This window comes from Podarcis liolepis, assembly GCF_965112155.1.
Source record: "Podarcis liolepis genome assembly, chromosome: 1".
Lineage (NCBI taxonomy): Eukaryota > Metazoa > Chordata > Lepidosauria > Squamata > Lacertidae > Podarcis > Podarcis liolepis.
Window position 1 is genome coordinate 128,226,322 of NC_139554.1, and position 24,035 is coordinate 128,250,356.

A 24,035-nucleotide genomic window follows, 5' to 3' on the forward strand; every position below is an offset into this window, starting at 1 on the left:
CTTCCATCACCCGCCATGATCAACGGCCAGGGCTGCTGCTGCTGAATTGATATTCCACTTACCTGAAAAAATGGATTCTAAGCAGTTTACAACTATAATATCCATCATATGGGCATTGAATTACAAGAGGATCTGTCCTGGAGTGTCAACACAAGGGGGCTTGTGAAGAAGGCGCAGCAAAGACTGTACTTTTTGAGAATTCTAAGGAAAAACTATCTTCCGCAGAAATTGCTGCTTGCGTTCTATCACTGTGCCATTGAGAGCGTGCTCACTTATGGCTTATGTGTGTGGTACGGAAGCTGTACTACCCAGGACAGAATGGGGTTGAGCAGAGTTGTTAAGGCAGCAGAGAGCATTGTTGGCTGCCCACTCTCCACCTTAGAGCAGATTTATGCCACAAGGTGCCATAGGAAGGCACTGGACATAGTAAAAGATCCATCGCATCCTGGTCACTGTCTCTTTGAGCTCCTGCCGTCGGGACGGAGATACAGGACGATGAAGACAAGAACGAGCCGTCTTAAGAACAGCTTCTTCTCCAGAGCGATCTCGGCCCTGAATGGGAAGCCTGGACTTTGAAAGTCATCTAATCTTCCTTGCTGTATTATACTGTATTGTTTAATTAGTGTTTTTATGGAGCAGTCAAGTAATTTCGTTGTCCCTGAAGGGGGCAATGACAATAAAGATATTATTATTATTATTATTATTGTTGTTGTTGTTGTTGTTGTTGTTGTTGTTGTTGTTGTTGTTATTGTTATTATTATTATAATAAAAACAATACAGTGGGACCTTGGGTTAAGTACTTAATTCGTTCCAAAGGTCTGTACTTAACCTGAAACTGTTCTTAACCTGAAGCACCACTTTAGCTAATGGGGCCTCCTGCTAATGGGGCCTCCTGCTGCTGCCGCACCACCGGAGCACAATTTCTGTTCTCATCCTGAAGCAAAGTTCTTAACCTGAGGTACTATTTCTGGGTTAGCAGAGTCTGTAACCTGAAGCGTATGAAACCCGAGGTAGCACTGTACGTAAGTAGAAAGGGTTCCCCCCCCCCCAAGGCAATTAGGACAACCTGCTCATGCAAATATGCATTAACCACCCCGTGGACCCACCCAGTCAGCCCCCAGGATGGGCCAATGATACAATGGACAGACAAAAGCACCTTATTCACATCCTCAGGTCTCTATCACTAAAAGTTTACCCCAGAGAACTGGACATCTCACCAGAGACTCTATTAGCATCAATATCAGAATGGAGACAAATGATATTGTCTTCAGGTGAACTTATTGTAGCAGGCCTTTGATGGTCCCGGTGGCCCATTAAGTGGGGCTTTTTCACCACTTGAAAGTTACCTGGGGACACAGTGATGGGAGCTGGAGAAGTCTAGCAACACCTGGAAAGCCACAGGTTCCCTTTTTCTGCAAGCAGCAATTCCACTTTCTCTATATTTGACTGTGTTTGCACACGTTAATGTTGCAAAAGGAAAAATAAAGAGTTCTAGAAATACGATAAAGAGCAGGAACTGCATGGGATTGTGAGGGTGGGGGGGCAGAGGTAGATGTAAGCTTACTCTGAAGGGATAAATCAAAAAGTAGGTAAAATTTAAGTGTGCATAGATATATATTTAAGTCACATAAATACACATAAATATGTAGCACAAATATGTTGACAAAATATAAGATAATTGGAATCTATACATATAATAATCAGGAAACCAAGAACAATGACAATTCATTTTTATTGGGGATATTAGACACAGATATAGCCAGAGATAATAAGAAAATATTCCTTTATGCTACAGGGGCGCAAGAACACTAACTGCCAAAAATTGGAAAAAAGAAACAATACCAACAAAAAAAGAGTGGCAAGATAAATTATATGATTATATTGAATTGGCTAGATTGACAGAAGCCATTAGGGGTCAGCCCAAGCAAAAAATTCAAAAGGAATTCGGAAACTATAGAGAATACCTTAAAAAGCAGTGCCCTCAAATTAATACTTGGACTTGTTTTAATTAACTTCTGCAAAATAAATTATGGTATAAAAGTTAAAAAACAGAAAGAAAATGGGGTAATAATGAACTAAGAAGGAGACAGTTTACAAAAAATAAAAAGAGAAACGTGTTGAGGATGAAGGAAGTCAACTGGAAGAAAAGAATTGAAATATTTAATATATATAGTTGACTATTGGATCTGTGTAAGTTTCCATACATTATTATGTTTTATCTGTATTTGTATTTTGTATTTTTGTTTTTTGATTATTATTACTTTTATGTTTAGTTTTATGAGTATGTGTGTATGTGTTGTAAAATAAACAATAAAAATTGAAAGAAAAAAGAATAATGACAATTCAGTGTCGAATATGCAAAAAAAAAAGCTAGTCATGGACTAGTGATAAATAAGGAACTTAATATTTTGGACAGTAAAAGTAAACTGAAGAGCTATGTAGCCATTGAAATTGCAAGACTTTAATCTAAGTAGATATTTCTGGATTTGAAAACATGTTTCAAATCACTTGAAAAAACCTAGTTATACTAGGGTTGTCTTCCATAGGAATGGCTTCTCATCTATTTTTCTCCAAAAACAGAGATGGATAACTGTTTGTTGTAGAACACTGTGGCCCATCAGAAGACTAAAGCAAAAAAAGTATTTCTGCATTGGATAAATTTGTCTCATCTTGTCTATTTTCCAGTATTGGAAATTCTCTCCTGTCTGAATGGAGAGCAAATCTCTGTATCCACCCAATAAATCATTCGGGCTATTGAAACATGAATGAAAGCCATATATATTTAGGTGTATAAACGACCATGTTCATGCTAGAAGGCACTAAATATGGCATCCAAATTATCCCGTAATCTTGAAAACTATATGCAGCCCCTTTAGATACTTCTTCGTGGGGCACCAGGAAAGCATGCTGGGATTTCCAACTACAACAGCTACACTCTGTAACAAAATCCCTTAAGTAAAAAACCAATAATTCAGTTGGCCACATTTCCCACCTGCCCCAAACATACTGTATTTTTCGCCCCATAGGGCACACCTAGGTTTTTTGGGGGGGAAATAAAGAAAAAATCCCCCCCAGGTGCGGGGCTGGGGCGGGGGAAGCCCGAGCTTCCCCTGACCCCAGCCCCCAGAACAGGCTGCTATCCGCAAGCCTGGGGAGCCCAGCGGAAACTCCTGCGGGCTCCCAACGCTTGCGGATAGCTTCCTGAAGCCTGGAGAGCGAGAGAGGTCGGTGCACACCTCCAGGCTTCAGCGAAAGTTTGCACTCGCCCCATAGGACGCACACACATTTCCCCTTCATTTTTGGAGGGGGAAAAGTGTGTCCTATAGGGCAAAAAATACGGTACACATTTTTCTACAGGCTTTAGAGCCCCACTGGCAATTTCTCATTCCCTTCACACCCATATTATTCATAAGAAACTTCATAGGAAACTAGCAGGGCAGTTCTATAACTAAACAGTAGCTAGCAGCTCCTCAAATCCTGGGAAGACAGCCAAGGCGTTGTGCTGAAATGCAGCCTTTGCCCCAAGGTTAGTACTCTCTGCCCATGGAGGAAAGATACGCATTTACTACTTGAGCAATTCTCTAGCTGACCAAACAAAAAGTGACATCAATCTGTTCCATCTACAATGCCAGCTCTGACCTTTCCACAGATTAACTCTACAAATGCAGTTCTAAAGTGAGGTCTACGACTTCCAGGAATTGCACTTGAACCATGTTTCAACGCGAAAAGCAATTCGACTCAAATTATGTGTGTATATAATTCAGGTTCAGTGCTCCTGAAACACTTTAAATGATTCAAATGGCTTTATTCCTTCCCAGGTGGGTCTGTCAAGCATAAGCTCTCTTAACACTGCCATAAATAAGTAGGGCTATAGGAACTCTGCACTAAGGATTTCTTTTTTTAAAAAAAACACCTGAACCAAGGTAAGTTCAAGTCTGCATCAAACAAAGGCAGAATTCGCTTTGTATTTGCATTCGCTGGTGATGCAAATTAAGCAAGTTTTACATAATTCCTCTCCATTTTGCATAGTTGTTTGGAAACAAGGACTACTTCGTTTAATGGGCATGTATACAGGATTGTAGCTTCAGCCAATTTCTGGTACACAGAGAGTGCAACAAGGAGCTGTAAAGGCTTATCCATTGACATATGACCCCTTATTCAGCAACCATTCAAGCTTCCAAGTTTCCGCCCAGAATTATTCACACATTTGCAATCAAAGGAGCTCTCTGGCAACCAAAGAAGCTAAACACCTTCTCTTTTAGATAAGAGCTAAAGTCACTATTACACAGGTCTTTTTTATCTATAGTTTACTAAGGTTTTCACAGCATTACAATAAAAGGGGTCCCTTATTTTCCCCACCCCATTTCCCCACCTCCTCTAAAAAAAGTTCATTTTCATTCCAGCACTTTCATTTCTAATATATAAATGATAGCGGACTTTTTTTGGCAGTTGCACAACCACCAGGCACCAGATTTCATCCTGAGTCAGACTGATTTGATTCTACACCTGCAACTAAGGCAAAAATAAAGGCAGATCAGCTGGCATATTGTAAACAGGTTCACACACCACACTAAGAGAAAACATGGGGTGGCATGAATGAGCAAATGGAGCTTCTCCCAGGGCTGAGCCACTCTTTGACTTAGCATCATATCCAGCCAAGGTTTGTGGACTGTCTTGCTCCAGAAAAACAAGAATCTGTAGCCAAGGTTTGTTCTTGGTTTGCTGTTTGTGGTTTGTCTGGAGCGAGACAAACCATGAGCCTAGGTCCAGATGTGTTGTTGTTTAGTCGTTTAGTCATGTCCGACTCTTCGTGACCCCCTGGACCAGAGCACGCCAGGCACTCCTGTCTTCCACTGCCTCCCGCAGTTTGGTCAGACTCATGCTGGTAGCTTCGAGAACACTGTCCCACCATATCGTCCTCTGTTGTCCCTTCTCCTTCTGCCCTCCATCTTTCCCAACATCAGGGTCTTTTCCAGGGAGTCTTCTCTTCTCATGAGGTGACCAAAGTCTTGGAGCCTCAGCTTCAGGATCTGTCCTTCCAGTGAGCACTCAGGGCTGATTTCCTTAAGAATGGAGAGGTTTGATCTTCTTGCAGTCCATGGGACTCTCAAGAGTCTCCTCCAGCACCATAATTCAAAAGCTTCAGTTCTTCGACGATCAGCCTTCTTTATGGTCCAGCTCTCACTTCCATACATCACTACTGGGATAACCATAGCTTTAACTATACGGACCTTTGTTGGCAAGGTGATGTCTCTGCTTTTTAAGATGCTGTCTTTTAAGGTTCAGATGTAATGCAAGCCAATCCATGGCTCAGTCCTGGATAGCAGCAGCCCTGTGAGCTGGACAACCAGGGAAGAGACCCAGTGGCCACAATCTTTACTCCAGCAGTACAGGAGTGTTTGCTTGCTCACATTAAGCCGTGATCTGGCTTACTAAGGCATTACAAAGACAGCATCCTCCACCGTGCCTCACTGAGTACTACAGTATATGCACATCCTAGACCAGGCACCCCCAAACTCGGCCCTTCAGATGTTTTGGGACTACAATTCCCATCATCCCTGACCACTGATCCTGTTAGCTAGGGATGGTGGGAGTTGTAGTCCCAAAACAGCTGGAGGGCCAAGTTTGGGAATGCCTGTCCTAGACCCAAGGCAGATCCCATGTCACTCCACATAGTCCCACATTGCCCCTGTCCAATGTCATGACAGCAATGTGAACCAGAGACGACTAAAGCACCAGAAATGGCTCAACTCCAGTCTTCAAGCAGCACTTAAAGGTAAAGGTAAAGGGAGCCCTGACCATTAGGTCCAGTCATGGCTGACTCTGGGGTTTGCGGCACTCATCTCGCTTTACTGGCCGAGGGAGCTGACGTACAGCTTCCGGGTCATGTGGCCAGCATGACTAAGCCGCTTCTGGCAAACCAGAGCAGCGCACGGAAACGCCGTTTACCTTCCCGCCGGAGCGGTACCTATTTATCTACTTGCACTTTGAGGTGCTTTCGAACTGCCAGGTTGGCAGGAGCAGGAACCGAGCAACTGGAGCTCACCCCATCGCAGGGATTCGAACCGCCAACCTTCTGATCAGCAAGTCCTAGGCTCTGTGGTTTAACCCACAGCGCCACCTGCGTCCCCATCAAGCAGCACTTACATCCAGCCAAATGAAAGTCTTGGCTGTGGCACTGGAGTGCAACTTGAGAAAGTAGCAGCTAAACGAATCAGGATATATTCCCCCACAACAGCACTGCATTATAGGAATTTAATTTTTTAAAAAAAATGCAGAAAAATCCAATAGTGGGTGAATTCCCCCCCCCCACTGATTGCGCTGTATTATCTTCTCCAGGACACGGGGGGAGGGGGACTGCCCACCAAGCAATGACTCATTTTGATTTATGCTTCCCTTCCAGATGCCCCACTAGCACAATGCATCAGAGCAAGCCAGAAGTTCCTAGATGTAAACAGTGGCTCTCATTTGAGTACCTGCCCAATTACTATCATGCCTCACTTTTTGGTACATTCATAAATTATGCTACTTTGTCAGAAAGCTACCAGGGTCTTTGCCGTAACCTCTCCAGCTCACCCCCATAGTGAAGAAGCCACTACTGTCAAAATATTTGGGCCATTAGCAAATACCTAAATTGTTCAGCCTCTTCCTTGAATTTGCATTACAGGAGTCTTTAAGGCTGTCGCAAAGCCCTTAATGAGAAAACTTTTGAGGGGCAAGCTAATACAAAACACCTTTTTTGAGACAGCCTAAACCAATCTGTGCTTGATACATCTCATTTCTAAAAGTCACTTTTTTTGTTAAAAACTTCCCCTTCATCCCGTTTCCTCCCGATCCCCCAACTTCTCTTCTCCAGTTACCTGGAAGATGCCTACCTTTCTTTTCACGGAAGGTTTCTCAGCCTTCTTGCTACATTTCTTGACCTTAAGTGAATTAGTTTACATTAGTGACTTATCAGAGTTGCTTTTGCACACCTTTTCAAACAAGCAAATGCACGGCCTGAATACACAGCCTTGGGGAAACTGCCATGGCCCATTAGGATTTTCTTTATATCTGGGTGAACAAAAAGTCAAAAACCACTACACAGCAGCAGAAAGCAATTCGTTCAGCAGCCCAATTCACGTGTGGAATCACCACACACACAAAATCCATACCTGCAGTGGTCTGTAGAGCGCATACTCATCTCTGAAAATCTGATCGTGGTGGCTGACACAATCCAGCCACCGCCCGTCGACCAGAGCCTGACCAATTGCAATAGCTTGAGCTCTGGAAAAAAAGATAGGTTTCGAATCGCAAGTGAGTTACCAAAAACATTTATAAGCCCAAAGTGAAAGCTTCACAAATATTGAGTTGCAGTCTTTATTGTTTGTAAAAGACACTATTTAGCCGGAAGAAATTCCAATGAAAATCCTCGTTGTTACTATTTTACATGGTTGTTTATTTGCATATACCGTATTTTTTGCTCTGTAAGACGCACCAGGCCACAAGACGCACCTAGTTTTTGGAGGAGGAAAACAAGAAAAAAAATAATTCTGAATCTCAGAAGCCAGAACAGCAAGAGGGATCGCTGTGCAGTGAAAGCAGCAATCCCTCTTGCTGTTCTGGCTTCTGGGATAGCTGCGCAGCCTGCATTCGCTCCATAAGACGCAGACACATTTTCCCTTACTTTTTAGGAGGGAAAAAGTGAGTCTTAGAGAGCAAAAAATACGGTATTTTAAAATTTTATACGTGGGTGTTTTATGAGGCAATTCATTTTATTAGGCATTTTTGCAATGCCTAATATTTTTTTTGAATTCATTTTTATTGATTTTACAAATACAAAATACAGATAAGCAAAAAGTAAAACAAACATACATATCTATATAAAAAGATTTTCCAAATCTCAGGACTTCCCCTCATCCCCTCCACGGGGTCTCATTTCAAACATCTACAACTGCATATTCATCCATACTCCAATTCTTATATCAAACCATATTTTCCATAGTGATTTTTACGCTACAAGTGAATAAAAATCCTGCTCTTGTTTCCATCTGCTTACAGTGGTCTCCTAAGTAGCTTAAAAGTTTTTATCCTCTTGCTTTCTGAGTTTTCCAGTCAGCTTTGCCATCTCAGCATTGTCCATCAGCTTGATTTGCAATTCCTAATAAAGGTTTGGGCCAAGTAAGTTAGCAAATCTAAAAAGCATAGCTCCAAACAGTTTCCCACCTGACCCTGCACTTTCTAGGCCCTGGTCCGAGTGGTTTTGCTTTTGCTGTGACACTTTCCCTGGGACAGGCCTCTCTTGGACCCTAAATCAGAACAAATGGAAATCCATGGGAAACCCAGTGGCCGTTTGTTCCAATTCAGTGCAAACGATTGGGTTTCCCCACGGGGAAATGACAGGGCAAGTGGAGGCATGGAGAAGCCCTCAGACAGGCTTCGATAATCTGGTTCTCTCCAGATAGTTAGGATAGCAACTCCTATCTGGGACTGATGAAAGCAAAGTTTGTAAATTGTTTTGGATGGGTTTTCCCAGATAAATGGCATATACCGTATTTTTCGCTCCATAAGACACAATTTTTTTTCTTCCTAAAAAGTAAGGGGAAATGTCTGTATGTCTTATGGTGTGAATACATGGTCCCTGGAGCCAAGTGCCCAGAGGCAAAAAGCAGATCATGCTTTTTATTTTTTAAAAAAGAGGGAAGTGGGTGTTGAAACAAAGCTGCTGGTCGCAAGTGAGATAAGGGACGCTAGCAATAAAGGAGGCTGCCTGGGATGGGGGAGGTAAAGACAGCAAACTTGAAAGGAGAGGAGACAGGAAGACTAAATCAATGAGGAGAGAAATTAGAAGAAAAGGAGGAGTAAAAAACTGCTCCAGCTAAGGAAAAGACACTAAGGCAAACAAGAGGGAAGGGAGTGTTGAAAGGAAACAGCTGATCGGTGGGATCAGAAGAGAGATAAGGGACACTAGCGGAGGCTGCCTGGGAGGGTGAGGTAAAAGCCCATGGATCCTCAGGGTTTTTAGATTGGGTCACCCCAAATTCACCATCAGATCACATAGCATGTCCATGGCTACATCCTGCACCAAAAAAAAAAATCACGCACCTACTGTTGCATGGGGCCGCAATGGTGCAAAAAAGTGGTTACAAAGCACAGATCCACATGGATCCTCAGGATTTTTGCATTGGGCTACCCCAAACTCACCATCAGATCACATGTCTGTAGCCACAGCAAGAACCACAAAAATCATACATCCGCTGTTTTGTTCAGAATATTTTTTTTCTTGTTTTCCTCTTAAAAACTAGGTGCGTCTTATGGAGCAAAAAATACGGTACATGTTTTAAAATAAAATAAAAATGGTCCACATAGCATGCTTCATAAAAGGTCAACGTTGGAAGGATCTTGATTGGAGAAGAACACATTTTCATTTTAGAACACTCTGTGTGTTCTGCTGTTTGGAAGCAGTACCATATTAACACAAATATGAACGTGCAGGCTACGACACATTAGCAATATTGGAAGATTTTTAAATCACAGAATTGTGGAGGTGGAAGGGACCCTGAGGGTCACCTGGTCCACTCCCTATCAGGACAAGATTCTTATTTTAAAAGCTGATTATTTTTTCAACTACAGCATACTTAGGTCATAGAGAAATGGAAGGAAGGAAGGAAAGTTGAGGACCACACACATTCTAATTGAATGCAGACTGCAAGGGGTTATAATAATTAGGAATAAATGTTTAAAACATATTGGGACTCAGTAGAAAAAGCAAAATAATAATTTTAGGAATGGCGGTTATATTACATTCACAGAAGGAGAACCACCAATTTAGAACAAGCCCCAAAACAACTACCTTACGATAACAGAGTAGCATTTTCTACCTTGGATTAGAAATGGGATGAGGGTGGGTGGGTTGAGGGTTTATGCTTTATAATACCTTTTGCATTTCATAATTTGGTTGTAATCTAAAAAAATAAATACAGAGAACACATTCCCTTCATGGATATAACTAGTTCATAAAAGCCCAGTAATCCCCTGAGCCATGAAATAATGAGACAGTCATGAACTCAGAGTTGCCCAGTACCTGGTGGTGACGTGGCCGTTCCTCATGAGCCAGTTGACCAGCTCCTTCCCCACGATACAGTTGGGATGCGTTCGCAGCCAATAGCGATGATCCTGGAACTCCATGCCACTGTTGTGATGGCATATTTTCTTCCACAGGTCCTTTAGCTGGACTGAGTCCTGCGAGGCAAGAGTGATGACACTTTTAGATAGCATTTGTTTGGTGGGCTTAAGTGTTCCCGCCGTCTTGGGAAGTGCTGTTTACATCTGTTGCAAGTGATTTGCACTGTCCCCACCCCGCGATGCACCGAAGGCAGTGTTCTGTTATACACATTCGTTAAAAAGGCAGGGCTATGTACCGTATTTTTCGCTCTATAGGACGCACTTTTCCCCCTCCAAAAATTAAGAGGAAATGTGTGTGCGTCCTATGGAGCGAATGCAGGCTCCTTGGCTTCAGCGACAGCAACGCTAAGCCTCCGAAGAGCAAAGGGAGCGCTCCCTCCTACGTGTTGCTTTTGCTGAAGCCTGGAGAGCGAGAGAGATCGGTGCACACCGACCCCTCTTGCTCTCCAGGCTTCAGGGATAGCTGCCCGAAGCCTTTGGAGCGCAGCGGGAACTCGTGCTGCGCTCCAAAGGCTTCGGGATCCTTTTGCTGAAGCCGGGAGAGCAAGACTCTCCTGGATTCAGCAGAGAGGGAGAGCTGCGCTGTGCCCCTTCAGCTAAGCGGGAGGAGAAATGGAAGGGGCTCCGTTTCTCCTGCTGCTTCGCTGAAGGGGAGCTGAGCAGAGAGGGGGAGAATTTTTTTTCTTGTTCTCCCCCTCTAAAACCTGTCCTATGGTCGGGTGCATCCTATAGAGTGAAAAATACGGTATGCACATTGTACCTGAGTACATATCTGCACCAGGAGAAAACTTGGCCAGTATCTTATTGTTATCTTTTTTTATTCAGACTGCAAGCGCTTGTGGAAGGGGGAGAAAGATTAAAATGTCAAACTTCCCTTCTTCACCAGCAGACATGTGTGTCCGTCTGTTGATTCTGTCTTCAGGTAGAGCAATAAAAGAAGCTCTGCTGAACATTTTGTGCTCTTCACACTTAGAACAGCTAACTAGAGATTGCTTGGCTCTCCCTTACATCAGGCAGGTCTTTGAAGCAGCAGTGAATACCACAATGTATTACAAATCATAATTAGGGATAATTCAGACATGCACACTCATTCAAAAATTATATACAAATTATTACTATTATTAAATTTCGGTTCCACCCTTCCTTCCAAACGAGTCCAGGGTGGCAACATCAAGCAAGCACCTGCCTGTCTGAGACGTCATCTCAAACAAAATACTTTTCAACAAAAGTAGTTGAGATATTTAGCTGAAAGTCATATGGGAGAGGAGCTCTTACTTAAGCGCAATATGCATGCTTGCATATAAGAAGAAGAAGAGTTTGGATTTGATATCCCTCCTTTCACTCCCTTTAAGGAGTCTCAAAGCGGCTAACATTCTCCTTTCCCTTCCTCCCCCACAACAAACACTCTGTGAGGTGAGTGGGGCTGAGAGACTTCAAAGAAGTGTGACTGGCCCAAGGTCACCCAGCAGCTGCATGTGGAGGAGCGGGGAATCGAACCCGGTTCCCCAGATTACGAGACTACCGCTCTTAACCACTACACCACACTGGCTCTCATATATAAATTAGTCCTATGATACTGAAGCAACAGTATCCCTGAAAAAGATAGTGTGGTGTAGTGGTTAGAGACCTGGGAGGGTCAGGGTTCAAATCCCCGCTCGGCCACGAAGCTCACTGGGTGACCTTGAGCCAATCACAGCCTCTCAGCCTCACAGGGTAGTTGTGAGGATTAACTGAGCAGCAGGAGAACCATGTACGCCACCTTGAGCTCCTTGGGAGAAAAAGGTGGGATATAAATGCATTAAATTAAATATGTAAATAGTCTTACACGCCATAGAAAGTCAATAAATGGCATGGAAGCGCGCACACAGAGAGAGACAAACGAAATAAAGTGCTAGCATTTTCTCTTGCAAAACTGGTTCAAACAACCACCGCAGTTGCATTCTCAGACCTAACGACACAAGGGTTTAGCAGTTCCTTAAAGGTATATATATATATATACACAGACACACACACACACACACACACACACACACACACACACAGTTGCTAATCTTTCCATACTGAAGCTGAAAACTCTTACATCTCTTCAAAAACTAGGTAGTGGTATAAAAGTACCTTTTCAAACCTACATACATAGAGGATTATAATGAAGATAAAATGGGATAGCCCATGAGGGTGGGTTGCAAATAGCATTACAACAGTTCATAAACTGCAGCCAGAGAACAGCACAAGGCGGCTGCACCTAAGAAACAGGGAGCCCCAAAGCAGAAAGACACTACAGATTTCTGCAAGAAGAATGAAAGGTTTTTTTTAAAAAAAACTGTTTGGCTTGTACCAGGAGAATTTTGCGCTCGTCCTCGTTGGCCTCCTTGGCGTATGTGCGGTTAGCTTGTGGACTGACAGATGTCTCATAGGAAGGGACCATGGGCGATCCAGAGCGATCCAGGGACAGGTTAGTAATGCTGGCTGATCTGGCAGGAGAAAGAAAACAATGCCTTTAAGCTCACTCCAGCTCTTAAAAATTAAAGTTTAACAGAGCAGGTCCAAGATTTTACAACGTTAGGTAAGGTAAGGAACCTCCCAAGTAATGCCCATCTCTCTTTCTCTCTCTCAAAGTCAATGTAGCGTTTTGAAAATCCGCAACTGGAAATAAGCTTTTGGGATCTCAGTGCAAAACTATTAAGCTGATTTGTCCCAAGTGAGATTCTTTCCCCTTCCTCAAATAGTAAGGAGGAGCCTGCTTGATATACTAATCCCCTCCCCTGTCCACTAACTCTAATATGGGGGAAATTAAGATCAGTCTACTTAATAATAATTCAGAGGACCAACTTCCATTTTAGGGCAACCTTCAACGGGAGCAAATTGGAGCCCCAGACTAGATGACCCTCAGAGTCCCTTCCAAATCTACAACCCCCTGATTCTGTGTGAAGGCGCCTCTTATAAATGCCTCTGGCAAGACTGCTTCCTTGCCGTAAGTCTGGCAATGGAATGTAAAACACCAGGCCTTGACTATTTCAAGAGTAAAGGAGTTGGAGAGACACTGATCTTCCAGCTGACCTAAGTATCTAAGGTACCATATTTTTCGCTCCATAAGACGCACCTGACCATAAGACGCACCTAGTTTTTAGAGAAGGAAAACAAGAAAAAAAATATTCTGAACGAAACAGTGGATGTATCATTTTTGTGGTTCATGCTGTGGCCACAGACATGTGATCTGATGGTGCACTTGGGGTGACCCAATGCAAAAATCCTAAGGATCCATGTGGAGCCGTGCTTTGTAACCACTTTTTTGCGCCATTGCGGCCCCACACAACATTGGGTGCATGATTTTTTTTGCCACAGGCTTGTAGCCATGGACATGCTATGTGATCTGGTGGTGAATTTGGGGTGACCCAATGTAAAAATCCTGAGGATCCATCGGCTTTTACCTCCCCCCTCCCAGGCAGCCTCCGCTAGTGTCCCTTATCTCTCTTCTGATCCCACCGATCAGCTGTTTCCTTTCAACACTCCCTTCCCTCTTGTTTGCCTTAGTGTCTTTTCCTTAGCTGGAGCAGTTTTTTGCTCCTCCTTTTCTTCTAATTTCTCTCCTTATTGCTTTAGTCTTCCTGTCTCCTTTCCTTGCAAGTTTGCTGTCTTTACCTCCCCCCTCCCAGGCAGCCTTCTTTATCTCTAGTGTCCCTTATCTCTCTCCCCACAAACGATCAGCGGCTTTGTTTCAACACTCACTTCCCTCTTTCAAAAAAAAAAAAAAAAGCATGATCTGCTTTTTGCCCCTGGGCAATTCAGCTCCAGGGACCACGCATTCGCTGCATAAGACACACAGACATTTCCCCTTACTTTTTAGGAAGAAAAAAGTGCATCTTATGGAGCGAAAAATATGGTAATCTGTACATCTTCTACTGTGGAGAGAAGAAACAAGCCCTGGAAGTTAACCTCCTCAAAATCCTGAGGACATATGACATCAAGATTTGTGAGAAAGGTGACAGCAACACATACAATTGCACACCCACCCCAAATACTGGGTCACTAGCAAGGCTAAGGTTTGGACCAGCAAGAACACCCTTGGTCCACAAAAATGTGCCACTATCAACCTTTTGGAACAGCCCACTAAATCCCCCAACCACCCCAGAGAAAGGACCAGCGATAGGGAAAAGTTATTCCACATGTCCAACATCTCTGAAGTCATTTCACTCAACACGAGACCTGAACTATAGACTTCATGCTGTGTTTGCAGATCTCTTGCCAACTATCGAGGACAACACAGTGATGTCAAGCAAATATCATCGTAATGTCGCTGCATAACCAAAGGACACAATCATCTTTCGACTGAAAGTCAATGTCATTTTAAGACTTCGTCCGCAGAAATAAACTTTACACGGGATCCGCAGTGTGCCATTTCCACAGATGCAACTTCATACACACATAAACATGAGAGAGGGTGGCTCACCTATTCCGAGCAGGAGACTTCCCTGCTTCCTCCTGAACTGATCCAAGACGTGTCGATAACGTGGAGGATGAAGAGTCTGGGTGAATCAAGCTGCAAGTAAATGACACTGTTTTTAAGCAGCAATTAGCATCAAATTACTGCAACTAAAGCAAGCCATCATTATTACGCCACAACTCAGTGAGTTCTCCCAGGACTTAAAAAGCAGCGGATTTATATTCCTTACAATTGTTCTTTGAAAGGAGAAATGTTTTAAAGTGCTTCCTTAAAAGCTATAGCAAGCAACAAGTTCTCAAATGCTGTGGAAGATTGCAATTCTGCAAGGGGGAGGCGGAACTAAGGATAAGAAAAACAAAGTCATTTAAAAGTACAGTCGTACCTCGGCTCCTGAACACCTTGGGAGTTGAACGTTCTGGCTCCTGAAAGATCAAAACCCCGGATCGAAACATCCGACGAGGCTTCTGCAGCATCTGATTGGCTGCAGGAGCTTCCTGCAGCCAATCAGAAGCCACGCTTTGGAAGTTGAACGTTTCTCAAGTCGAATGGACTTCCGGAACGGATTCGATTTGACTTCCAAGGTACGACTATAACAAGAATTTTCTCTATGCATCCCTGTTCCCCACTCCACATCACAATATCATTAGAATTTTGCGGTCTGGAATATGGGGTTTTAAAATCTTTTTATAAATTTGAGTCTGAAAAGAATAGGGCAGGTTACATATCCCAGTAATCCAGGGCTGTGAAATATTAAAACTGTTTTGTTGACCACCCAGAATTGCTCTCAATTATTTCTGCAAGCCGAGTTTCTTTTGGTCAGGGATGGGGAATGAGGTGCCACCTACATCAAAATGCCTTCCAAGAGAATAGAAGTTGTTTACAGTGGCCAATGCTGCTGAGGAAAAGCAGTCTGTACATAATCAGAGACATTCCTCTAAACTGAGAGTTCAGTTCCAGGAGTATGCTGGCTGGGGAATGCATACGCCAATCTCTCAATGTTTCGACACTACTGAAAATAATTGTTTTCAACTCACAGACAGCAGAGGGTGCTATATTCAAATTTGGAAAGTGAAAAAGAAACAAGGCAGAATTTATCCCTCACACCACAGGTCAGATGTTTTACTATAGCTTATCACTGATGAGCAACTTCAGTGTTTGCCTACAGAGGTTGCTGGAGGGTTCTCTTAGTTGCAGCAGCTCATGTTAACATATTGCAAGCTGATCCATCACTAGGAAGCCACAAAACCGCGTCTCAACTGAACACTTTTACAGAATTCCAGCCTCAATAAAGCTGCGGGATTGCTAAAAGCACTCAGACCGAGAAGAGCAGTCTGAATTCACTTTGAGATTTACAAAATATGCATCTCTTCCTTTCAGATTCAAGCTAGGAAAGTTCGGGCACTCAAAGCGTGTCCAATCATGCAACTTTTTTCATCAACATCCATCAGACTTATTGAAAGATCCCCAAGCAGCTTACATATACGTAAATACACCTTGCTGTTTTTTAAAAATCATAAAAACTGATAACTGATAGAACCTTGAGGGGGCTAGAAACTCTCTCCTGTGCCAATGAAACCACCAGATTGTGCTTATTTCCATCGTGGCAGAACCAGGAGCAGAGGGCCTGACCCAAAGGTCTCCTTTGCAACAGTTCTCCCCACCCCCTTGCTCACATGGGATGAGGAACCATAGAACTGTAGAGATGGAAGAGACCACGAGAGTCATCTAGTCCAACCCCTGTGTTACAGGAATCTTTTTGCCCAGCTGGGCTCAAACCCATAACCGCGAGATCATGCTCTGCCAACTGAGCTATGCATGTGGAAGCCAAACACACAACACCATAAGCTGCTTTAAGAAACAACTGAGCCAGCAAGCCTGTGGCAGGAATGACATTTCCTTCCTTGCCCCACATACCCAGGGAGAAGAATGGGCGGTGGGTGGAGGGACTCCTTCCTATTTGGGTCTGCTGCTTGACTGTAGCATACATGTGGACACAGCAGCAGACAGGGTTTTTTAAATTGTTGTAGTAGTAACCAAGCTGAAGATATGTGTAAATGAATTAATGGCATGTTCTTTGCCCACTTCCACTTGTCCCCTTCTGTTGTTGTTTCCTTGTGTCTACCATAAGATTGGAAGCACTTTGGGGTCAGAAGATGAAAGTATCTCAGTGGCACCTTGAAGACTACAGTCATACCTCGGGTTGAGCGCGTTCGAGTTGCGCTCCGCGGCAACCTGGAAGTAACGGAGCGCGTTACTTCCAGGTTTCGCCGCATGCGCAGACACTCAAAATGACGTCACGTGCATGCGCGGAAGCGGCAAAACGCAACCCGCACAAACGCGCCGTCACGGCTTACATTGCGTTCAGGATGCAAACGGGGCTCCGAAACAGATCCCGTTCACATCCCGAGGTACCACTGTAATGGGTTTATTGTGGCGTTTTGCAGACATTTGTTGAAGTGGACTCTCATTCAAGGAAGCATACACCACAATTAATGTTTAAGCCTTTAGGTGTAGAGAGAGACTGCATCTGCTGGGAGAGACAGACACAATAGACGGCTTTAACAACCTAACTGCAGAGGAAGGGGCAAAGATGACAATATGGCAAAGTCAGTTAAGCCATTCCACTATTGACGGAAGCCATGGCTTATCAAAACCTGATGTGCAAAATCAACACAATACCATAGGAACAGCCAGTGTGATTGGACCACTGCATTCAAGCAGAATATTGCAGACAAATTGGGCGGACAAAAGATATTCCAAAAACTTAAAACTAAGTGGATTCCCTACCAAACCAGATATATTGATACCTTTGCCAGGTAAGGTCTTCTTCGAGGAATATGTTGCGACTGGCTTTTCTGCTGCCAACCGGAGTCCGCGGTTCCCCAGGATCCAGTACTGACACACAGTTGGCAGAGTCAGACAGAGCATTCAAGTCTTCCCCGATGGAGTTACTCTCTGTGGAGTGAGCGTAGCTTAAGGCTATCTTACGGCAGTAAGTGCAAGCTCGGAGGTCACCTGTCGAAAAACAAGAAAGATTGAACAGCCTTGCCCTCTACAGCAGGGAAACTAAGGATCCGAAAGAAAGTCTACTTTCTGAGATTGTTTTTCTCTCCAGGCTTTTCTACGATTTGAGAAGCTGGGAGCTGAAAGGAGCTCCCTCCTCCGGGAAGCATTCACTGTACATGAGGCTTCTTCCGCGAGCAGCCACTGCTTCCAAAAAGCACTCCCCCCCCCGCCTCCCCATCAGGTGATCGGGAAGGAAGAAAAACAGTTTCTTTGGTGAAGTGCTTCAGACATTGCCTCCTCGCTCCAGTTTCAGCTTCAAAGGCTCTAACAGAAAAGGGGGGTGCTGCTGTCTGAAAGCCTTTTACAAACAGCAAAAGAGCTTTCAAGCAACATTGCCCTTTGAAGTCCCAACAACTGGGACTTCAAAGCACAACATCACCTGACACCATCGTGACATCACGCCCCACCCATCAAGTTTGGCCTGCCAGGAAGAAGGGTGATAACAATCTAGCCCACCAGCCAGAAAATTTACTGGCAGGCTGTGGGTTAAACCACAGAGCCTAGGACTTGCCAATCAGAAGGTCGGCGGTTCGAATCCCCACAACGGGGTGAGCTCCCGTTGCTCAGTCCCTGCTCCTGCCAACCTAGCAGTTTGAAAGCACCTCAAAGTGCAAGTAGATAAATAGGTACCACTCTGGCGGGAACGTAAACGGCGTTTCCGTGCGCTGCTCTGGTTCGCCAGAAGTGGCTTAGTCATGCTGGCCACATGACCCGGAAGCTGTACGCCGGCTCCTTCGGCCCATAAAGCGAGATGAGCGCCGCAACCCCAGAGTCGGTCACGACTGGACCTAATGGTCAGGGGTCCCTTCACCTCACTGATTCCTGTGCACAATACATAACTAAACCAGGACAAATTCCTTCCTTGATCTTAAGGAGCAGTGATTTCAACTACGGAAGCTTATTGACCTGGCTTCCCCACAGCTCTTGCCACAGATTCTTCAGGTTGGGCATAAAAATGGGGAGTAAAGCCTCCTGGTGGGACTTCTGCATGCTTAAAAGCAAGGTGGGCTGCTATCCTGGTGCAGTAACCCCAGAAACATCACAAGAAGCTATAGTGTGATTTTTTTGAAAGAAAGGGAAGGCAGAGCACAAAGGAAGGGCACATTAATGTGTGTATGAGGAAGTCTTCCTTCGCCTTATGCCACTGCACTGCTCAAGGTGCCATCCCTCATGCTGTGAAGTCAACTACATCCCCACCAAAATAACTGCATAATGTACATTTTGAATGCAAGGGAGCAAATTCTTTCAGAGGTAGGTATGAAGCAGGGAAAGACCTGCAAACACAACTAACAGTGTCCTACCTTTAACTTTGCATGGAACTGTGAATGAAGCAGATGAAGGAACCCATCATAGCACACTTCCCATGTGGAAAGGCTCCATGCTCAGCCCTTAAACAAAGGCAACTTTCTCCCCTCCCCTAAAAAGGCTGAGACTTTGAACGCTTCATGCCTTACCTGTGTAACCCATGAATTTCCCAGGGATTTCCTGGTTGCAGCAGCGGCTGCAGAAAATCTGCCCGCACAGCCGGCAGTGGTGCCTGCGGCGAAAGGTGGTAAATTTTTCACTGCAGTCATAGCACTCCTTGCACTGGCTGTCCGGCATCCAGTATTGCTTCAGATCACTGTCCTGGGGAGGGAATTAAGTATTTAGCCTGGTCACAACACAAGGCAACAGATTTATATAGGAAATTTCTATCTCCGAAGCTAAAACAATACCACGGGAAGTCACAAGGCCGTGATGAGATTACATTTCCTCAATAACTGGCTAATTAGATTTCCCAAGGCAAGTCCTTCTTAGACACATTGCCTGATAGCACAGTCTCTAGATTACCAAGTAAAAGTTTAAGCCCAGTAGACAGTGGCCCAGCCGTTCAACAAGTTCTGATCACACTCAGGAAATTCCTCCAGAGCATCCTAGCAGAAATATGTAATGTTAAAGGCATTAAGCAGAGGACTCTTCCCTCCATTCAACCGAACTTTTAAAAGGCAGCCGCCTTCTTTATTATGCAGGCATGGTTTATTCAAGCCAAAATAATTTTCCAGGTGTTATTATTAAAGCTATACAATTTGATCCAGTAAAGGATTCCTACCATCTCAGGAAGACAAATTTTGCCTGTAAGCCAAGGGTGAGGATGCCCAGGGGCTTCAATTTGGCATGTGAGGCCATTTTCCTCTTAACAATGCCCACCAGTCAATCAGCTGGCATCACTTGGTGACATCAGCTGATGGGGGGGAGGGTTCAATCCGGCTGGTGAAGCAGACCCTCACAGAGAGCAGGACTAAGACCTCCATTCATCAGCTGATGAACAGAGAGTTTACTCCTGCTGGGTGGTGGTTCACCAGATCATTTCCAGTGCAGGATACACTGGCAAGGCAGACCCCTTCCCCCACCCCCAAGGGTTGACTCTGACAAGTGAGCAAGACCACCCACCAGTCAACTGACATCAGATGACGGACAGGTGAGTGGCATCGCCCACCTGTCCAAGTTGGTGGAAAAGTATGGACCGCTAGGCCAAAAGGGTTTCTCAACCTTGTTTTAACCCACCATTTTGTAAGAAGCATGTCTCATTAGGCTGAAAGCCTTAAATAAAAGCTCATTTTCATCAATACTTCATAAGCAGTTCATTTCATCCAGAAGCTGCTGAAATTAGTAAGGCTTAATCTTGCCTTAAGGGCTTGTGGGAACTTCTTGCAGCAGCAGGTAGTGCTGTTTCGATCCCTGTACTGACTCAAAGAACAAGACAGTCTTTCGTAAACACCAAACACAACGTGTGTTTCATAGCAGCTCCATCATATTAACACCTCTCCCTCCTCCTCAAAGCATTACCTGGCTTTTTCCTTCCATGATTTCTTTTAGACGTTTTAGAACAGTACTGAGGCTTCGAAGCTGAACAGCCGTTCGAGGATCATGACCGCCAAGGGGAGGTTCTTTTCTTCGATTGTCTGAGGACCAGAGACATGAGTTACCATTTGAGATAGATATTCTCTTTGTGTTGCCTATCGATGGACATCTCTTTAGAATGCAGAAGATATAACTTCAACTCTCTTAAAGAGACATTGATGCAAACTTTTTACAGTAAATACTGAACAATTGGAGGAGCTTTTTCAGAGCCGAGTTGCTTCCTTGCATGAGAAATGGGCATTTTGCAATGATCCAAAAGGTATAAAATTTGGCATCCATCAAAACATGTTTCCAACACAGAAGTTCTAATAGTACAGAATCTGAACCCACTTACTCAGAAGAAAGCCTGACTAATTTTAACAAAAAATTAACTACAATAAAGCATAAGTTAGGAAAACAGCCCTCAGATTCAGCCATGAACCATTATTCTGTTAACGGTATGGCTGGCAGGGTTGTTTTTTTTAAGAAGTTCAGAAATATAGGTAGCGCTTCTCGGTTTATTTTGAGTGTTAGGATAAGTAACTTGAAAGAAGCACAGAAAAAACTTGCCTGTATTACATTCCTCAAAATACACACCTTGAGGAATTAAAAACCAAATATATGTATATGAATAAGCTTCCTTTTGTCGTTTTCACTGGAACTGTTACTCCAACATTCATATTGAGGTATTTAGCAAAAAGTCCTCCTCACAGTGTAATGGCATACACCACAAACGGAATACAGTAATAGGAGTTTTGACCGTATTGTGTTTTTATCACCATTTGGAAATTTATTCAAAAACAGATTTATAAAGCACATATCTTAACAAATTTACTGGATGATTTTTCAGCGGTTCACTACAACCCTCGGCTTCAGCTGCATGGTAATCCATAAAAATCACAGGAATTCACTGTTAGAAGTGTTCATCAGGAGCTGCAAACAGTTACATGACCAAAGTACTAACTTGCATTCATTTTAGTAAGTCAAGTTTATTTTACATGCCCCTTTTCTATGTTTGCTGAACTCAAAAGTAGCTTCACATACAACAATTTCATTCATACGAAACCCAACAGGTCAACGTTTGTGGATAAAACGCACGAAAACTACTCACCCACACTTTAAAAAGCGAAAGGTTTATACGATCTGAAGAGAAACCCACACTTTAAAAAGCTGCAATCCATTGCAAAGCAACATTTGCTAACTATACACTTTAGCAAAGTTTCTTAATATCACTATACGACGTTTCCCATTCTAACATGCTGGAAACAGTACGCGCCCCAGATTTGCTAACTGTGCTCCTTTCATGGCATTCCTTTTTAAACAGGTGCTTTGTAAAACCTTTTAAAAATAATAATAACATCAAGTTTCTCACCAAGCGCATCGCTCTCCATTGGACATGCATTTTAATTGGCGCTCCCTGGATGAAGAGAAACAAACACGGCTCCTTTTGTACGTACTGCTTTATATATCACTGATGTCAGCAGGAATGCTGGCAGCTCAGACCAGAAGCAAGCAAGTTAACTGTTGCTGTGCAACAGCCAACCTCCCAGTTTCAGAGGGATGAGGAAACAGCTTGCCTTTGTAAGAGCAGGACCTCTGAAACACTCTGCGGCTACGGGTCGTTTTCTAGCAAGTATCTAACTGCCTGGCAACACAATTCATTTCCTAAGGAAATTTGAGGCAAGGGGTTGTGGTATGGGATGGAGATGAGATGTTCTGCAATTGACCTTGACCATTTCTACCAGGTACTAAAATTCCTGTACCATGGCTTTCAACCACAAGTGTTGGGGAAAGTCCAAGCATATTTCAGTTTTCAGATGCATTCATGGTAGTTCAAAGCGTTGACCCCGGATTTCAAATGAGGAACCATGTATCATCTGTTGGAGGTGAATTTTCCCTGGCGGCAGATGACAGAACCACGAGACTGATGTAAAATACTCAAACAAGAGTTTTATTACGGTTGTACAAACAACAAACACAAAGTATGTGGGTGTTCTCTTTCTGCAGGCAGTTGCAAACTGCAACTTCTTCCATCTTTATGCACATCACCAGCTGTGCCTAATTAGCCTGGAAAACCACACCCAGAACTCACAGAAAACATCCTTAAAGTTATCTGCACCCTTTTCCTGTTTTGTGACAAATGGTACCTATCATCATCTTAGGTCCACTTCAAGCAACTCCCCACATGCATAATAATAATAATAATAATAATAATAATAATAATAATAATAATAATAATTTTTATTTATACCCTGCCCTTCCCGGTTCAGAAAACCGGGCTCAGGGCAGCTAACAACAAATTTAAAACACTTAATTGTAGAAGCAGCATAAAATACAGTATAAAAACATGAATAACAATAAAATTCAAAGTTCATAAATTAACTTGGTGTTAATCCATCTAATAAGCATTAGATAGTCACCAGGGCTAGCTGGCTGAATTAGTCCTACTTGGGCCAGCAAGGAGGCCAGGGGAGAAATAGCTGTGGGGTCTCAGAGCGGGTAATCTTCATAAAAGGGGAGGGGGAGGGAAGAGAAGGGAAATAAAAGATCAGGCTGAATTCAAATTAAAGGCCAGGCGGAATAGCTCTGTCTTACAGGCCCGATGGAAGGAGCTTAAATCCTGAAGGGTCCTAGTCTCATGGGACAGAGCATTCCACCAGGTCAGAGCCATCACTGAAAAGGCCCTGGCCCTGGTGGAGGACAGTCTGACTTCCTTAGGGCCCAGGACCTCTAAACTATGGTTATTCATGGACCTTAAGATCCTCTGTGGGGCATACCAGGAGAGACGGTCCCGTAAATATAAGGGCCCTAGGCCACCATGTCTGTTTATTTAGTATATACCTTGCCTACCTACACAGGCCATTTTTTATTCCCAGGGTGATCTGCAAAACTGGCTAAGAACAAGTGCAATATAAATGTCATCAAAATATAGTTAAAAGACCACCAACGTCACAATAGCGGCATTAAGCAGGGAGCAGTATTATATCTAAAGCACTTGGTCTTTGCCTGGCACTATGGTACATGCCAGGACGTGGATGGCGCTGTGGGTTAAACCACAGAGCCTAGGACTTGCTAATTGGAAGGTCGGCAGTTCGAATCCCTGAGACGGGGTGAGCTCCCATTGCTCTGTCCCAGCTCCTGGCAACCTAGCAGTTTGAAAGCACGCCAGTGCAAGTAGATAAACAGATACCGCTCTGGCGGGAAGGTAAATGGCGTTTCTGTGCGCTGCTCTGGAAGAAGCAGCTTAGTCATGCTGGCCACATGACCCGAAAAACTGTCTGCGGACAAACACCAGCTCCCTTGGCCTGTAAAGCGAGATGAACGCCGCAACCTCAGAGTCGTCTGTGACTGAACTTAACTGTCAGGAGTCCTTTACCTTTACCTTTTTATGGTACATGCCAGGTGAACATCTCTCTAGAGAGCGTTCCACGACTGGGATGTTATGCCACCAGCAGTGTGGTCCTCTAAGTCTGTTGTCCACCTG

At 43.9% G+C, this 24,035-nt stretch overlaps 1 protein-coding gene across 9 annotated transcripts in view; it reads right to left on the minus strand.

The window, feature by feature from the left end:
* PIKFYVE (phosphoinositide kinase, FYVE-type zinc finger containing) overlaps positions 1–24,035 on the minus strand; it is a 95,740-nt gene that overhangs the window by 53,446 nt on the left and 18,259 nt on the right. For 5 of the 9 annotated variants that reach the window (XM_083471590.1, XM_083471589.1, XM_083471587.1 and 2 more), the window contains 8 exons: positions 20,498–20,613; positions 19,126–19,297; positions 17,413–17,620; positions 14,612–14,701; positions 12,500–12,635; positions 10,064–10,221; positions 7,155–7,266; positions 6,876–6,923 (listed from right to left, as the gene is read on the minus strand). In XM_083471590.1, coding sequence (XP_083327716.1) covers positions 6,876–6,923; positions 7,155–7,266; positions 10,064–10,221; positions 12,500–12,635; positions 14,612–14,701; positions 17,413–17,620; positions 19,126–19,297; positions 20,498–20,613 — 1,040 coding nt within the window. The remainder of the gene's footprint in view (positions 1–6,875; positions 6,924–7,154; positions 7,267–10,063; positions 10,222–12,499; positions 12,636–14,611; positions 14,702–17,412; positions 17,621–19,125; positions 19,298–20,497; positions 20,614–24,035) is intronic. The other 4 variants (XM_083471593.1, XM_083471591.1, XM_083471595.1 and 1 more) reach the window with 1 other exon arrangement.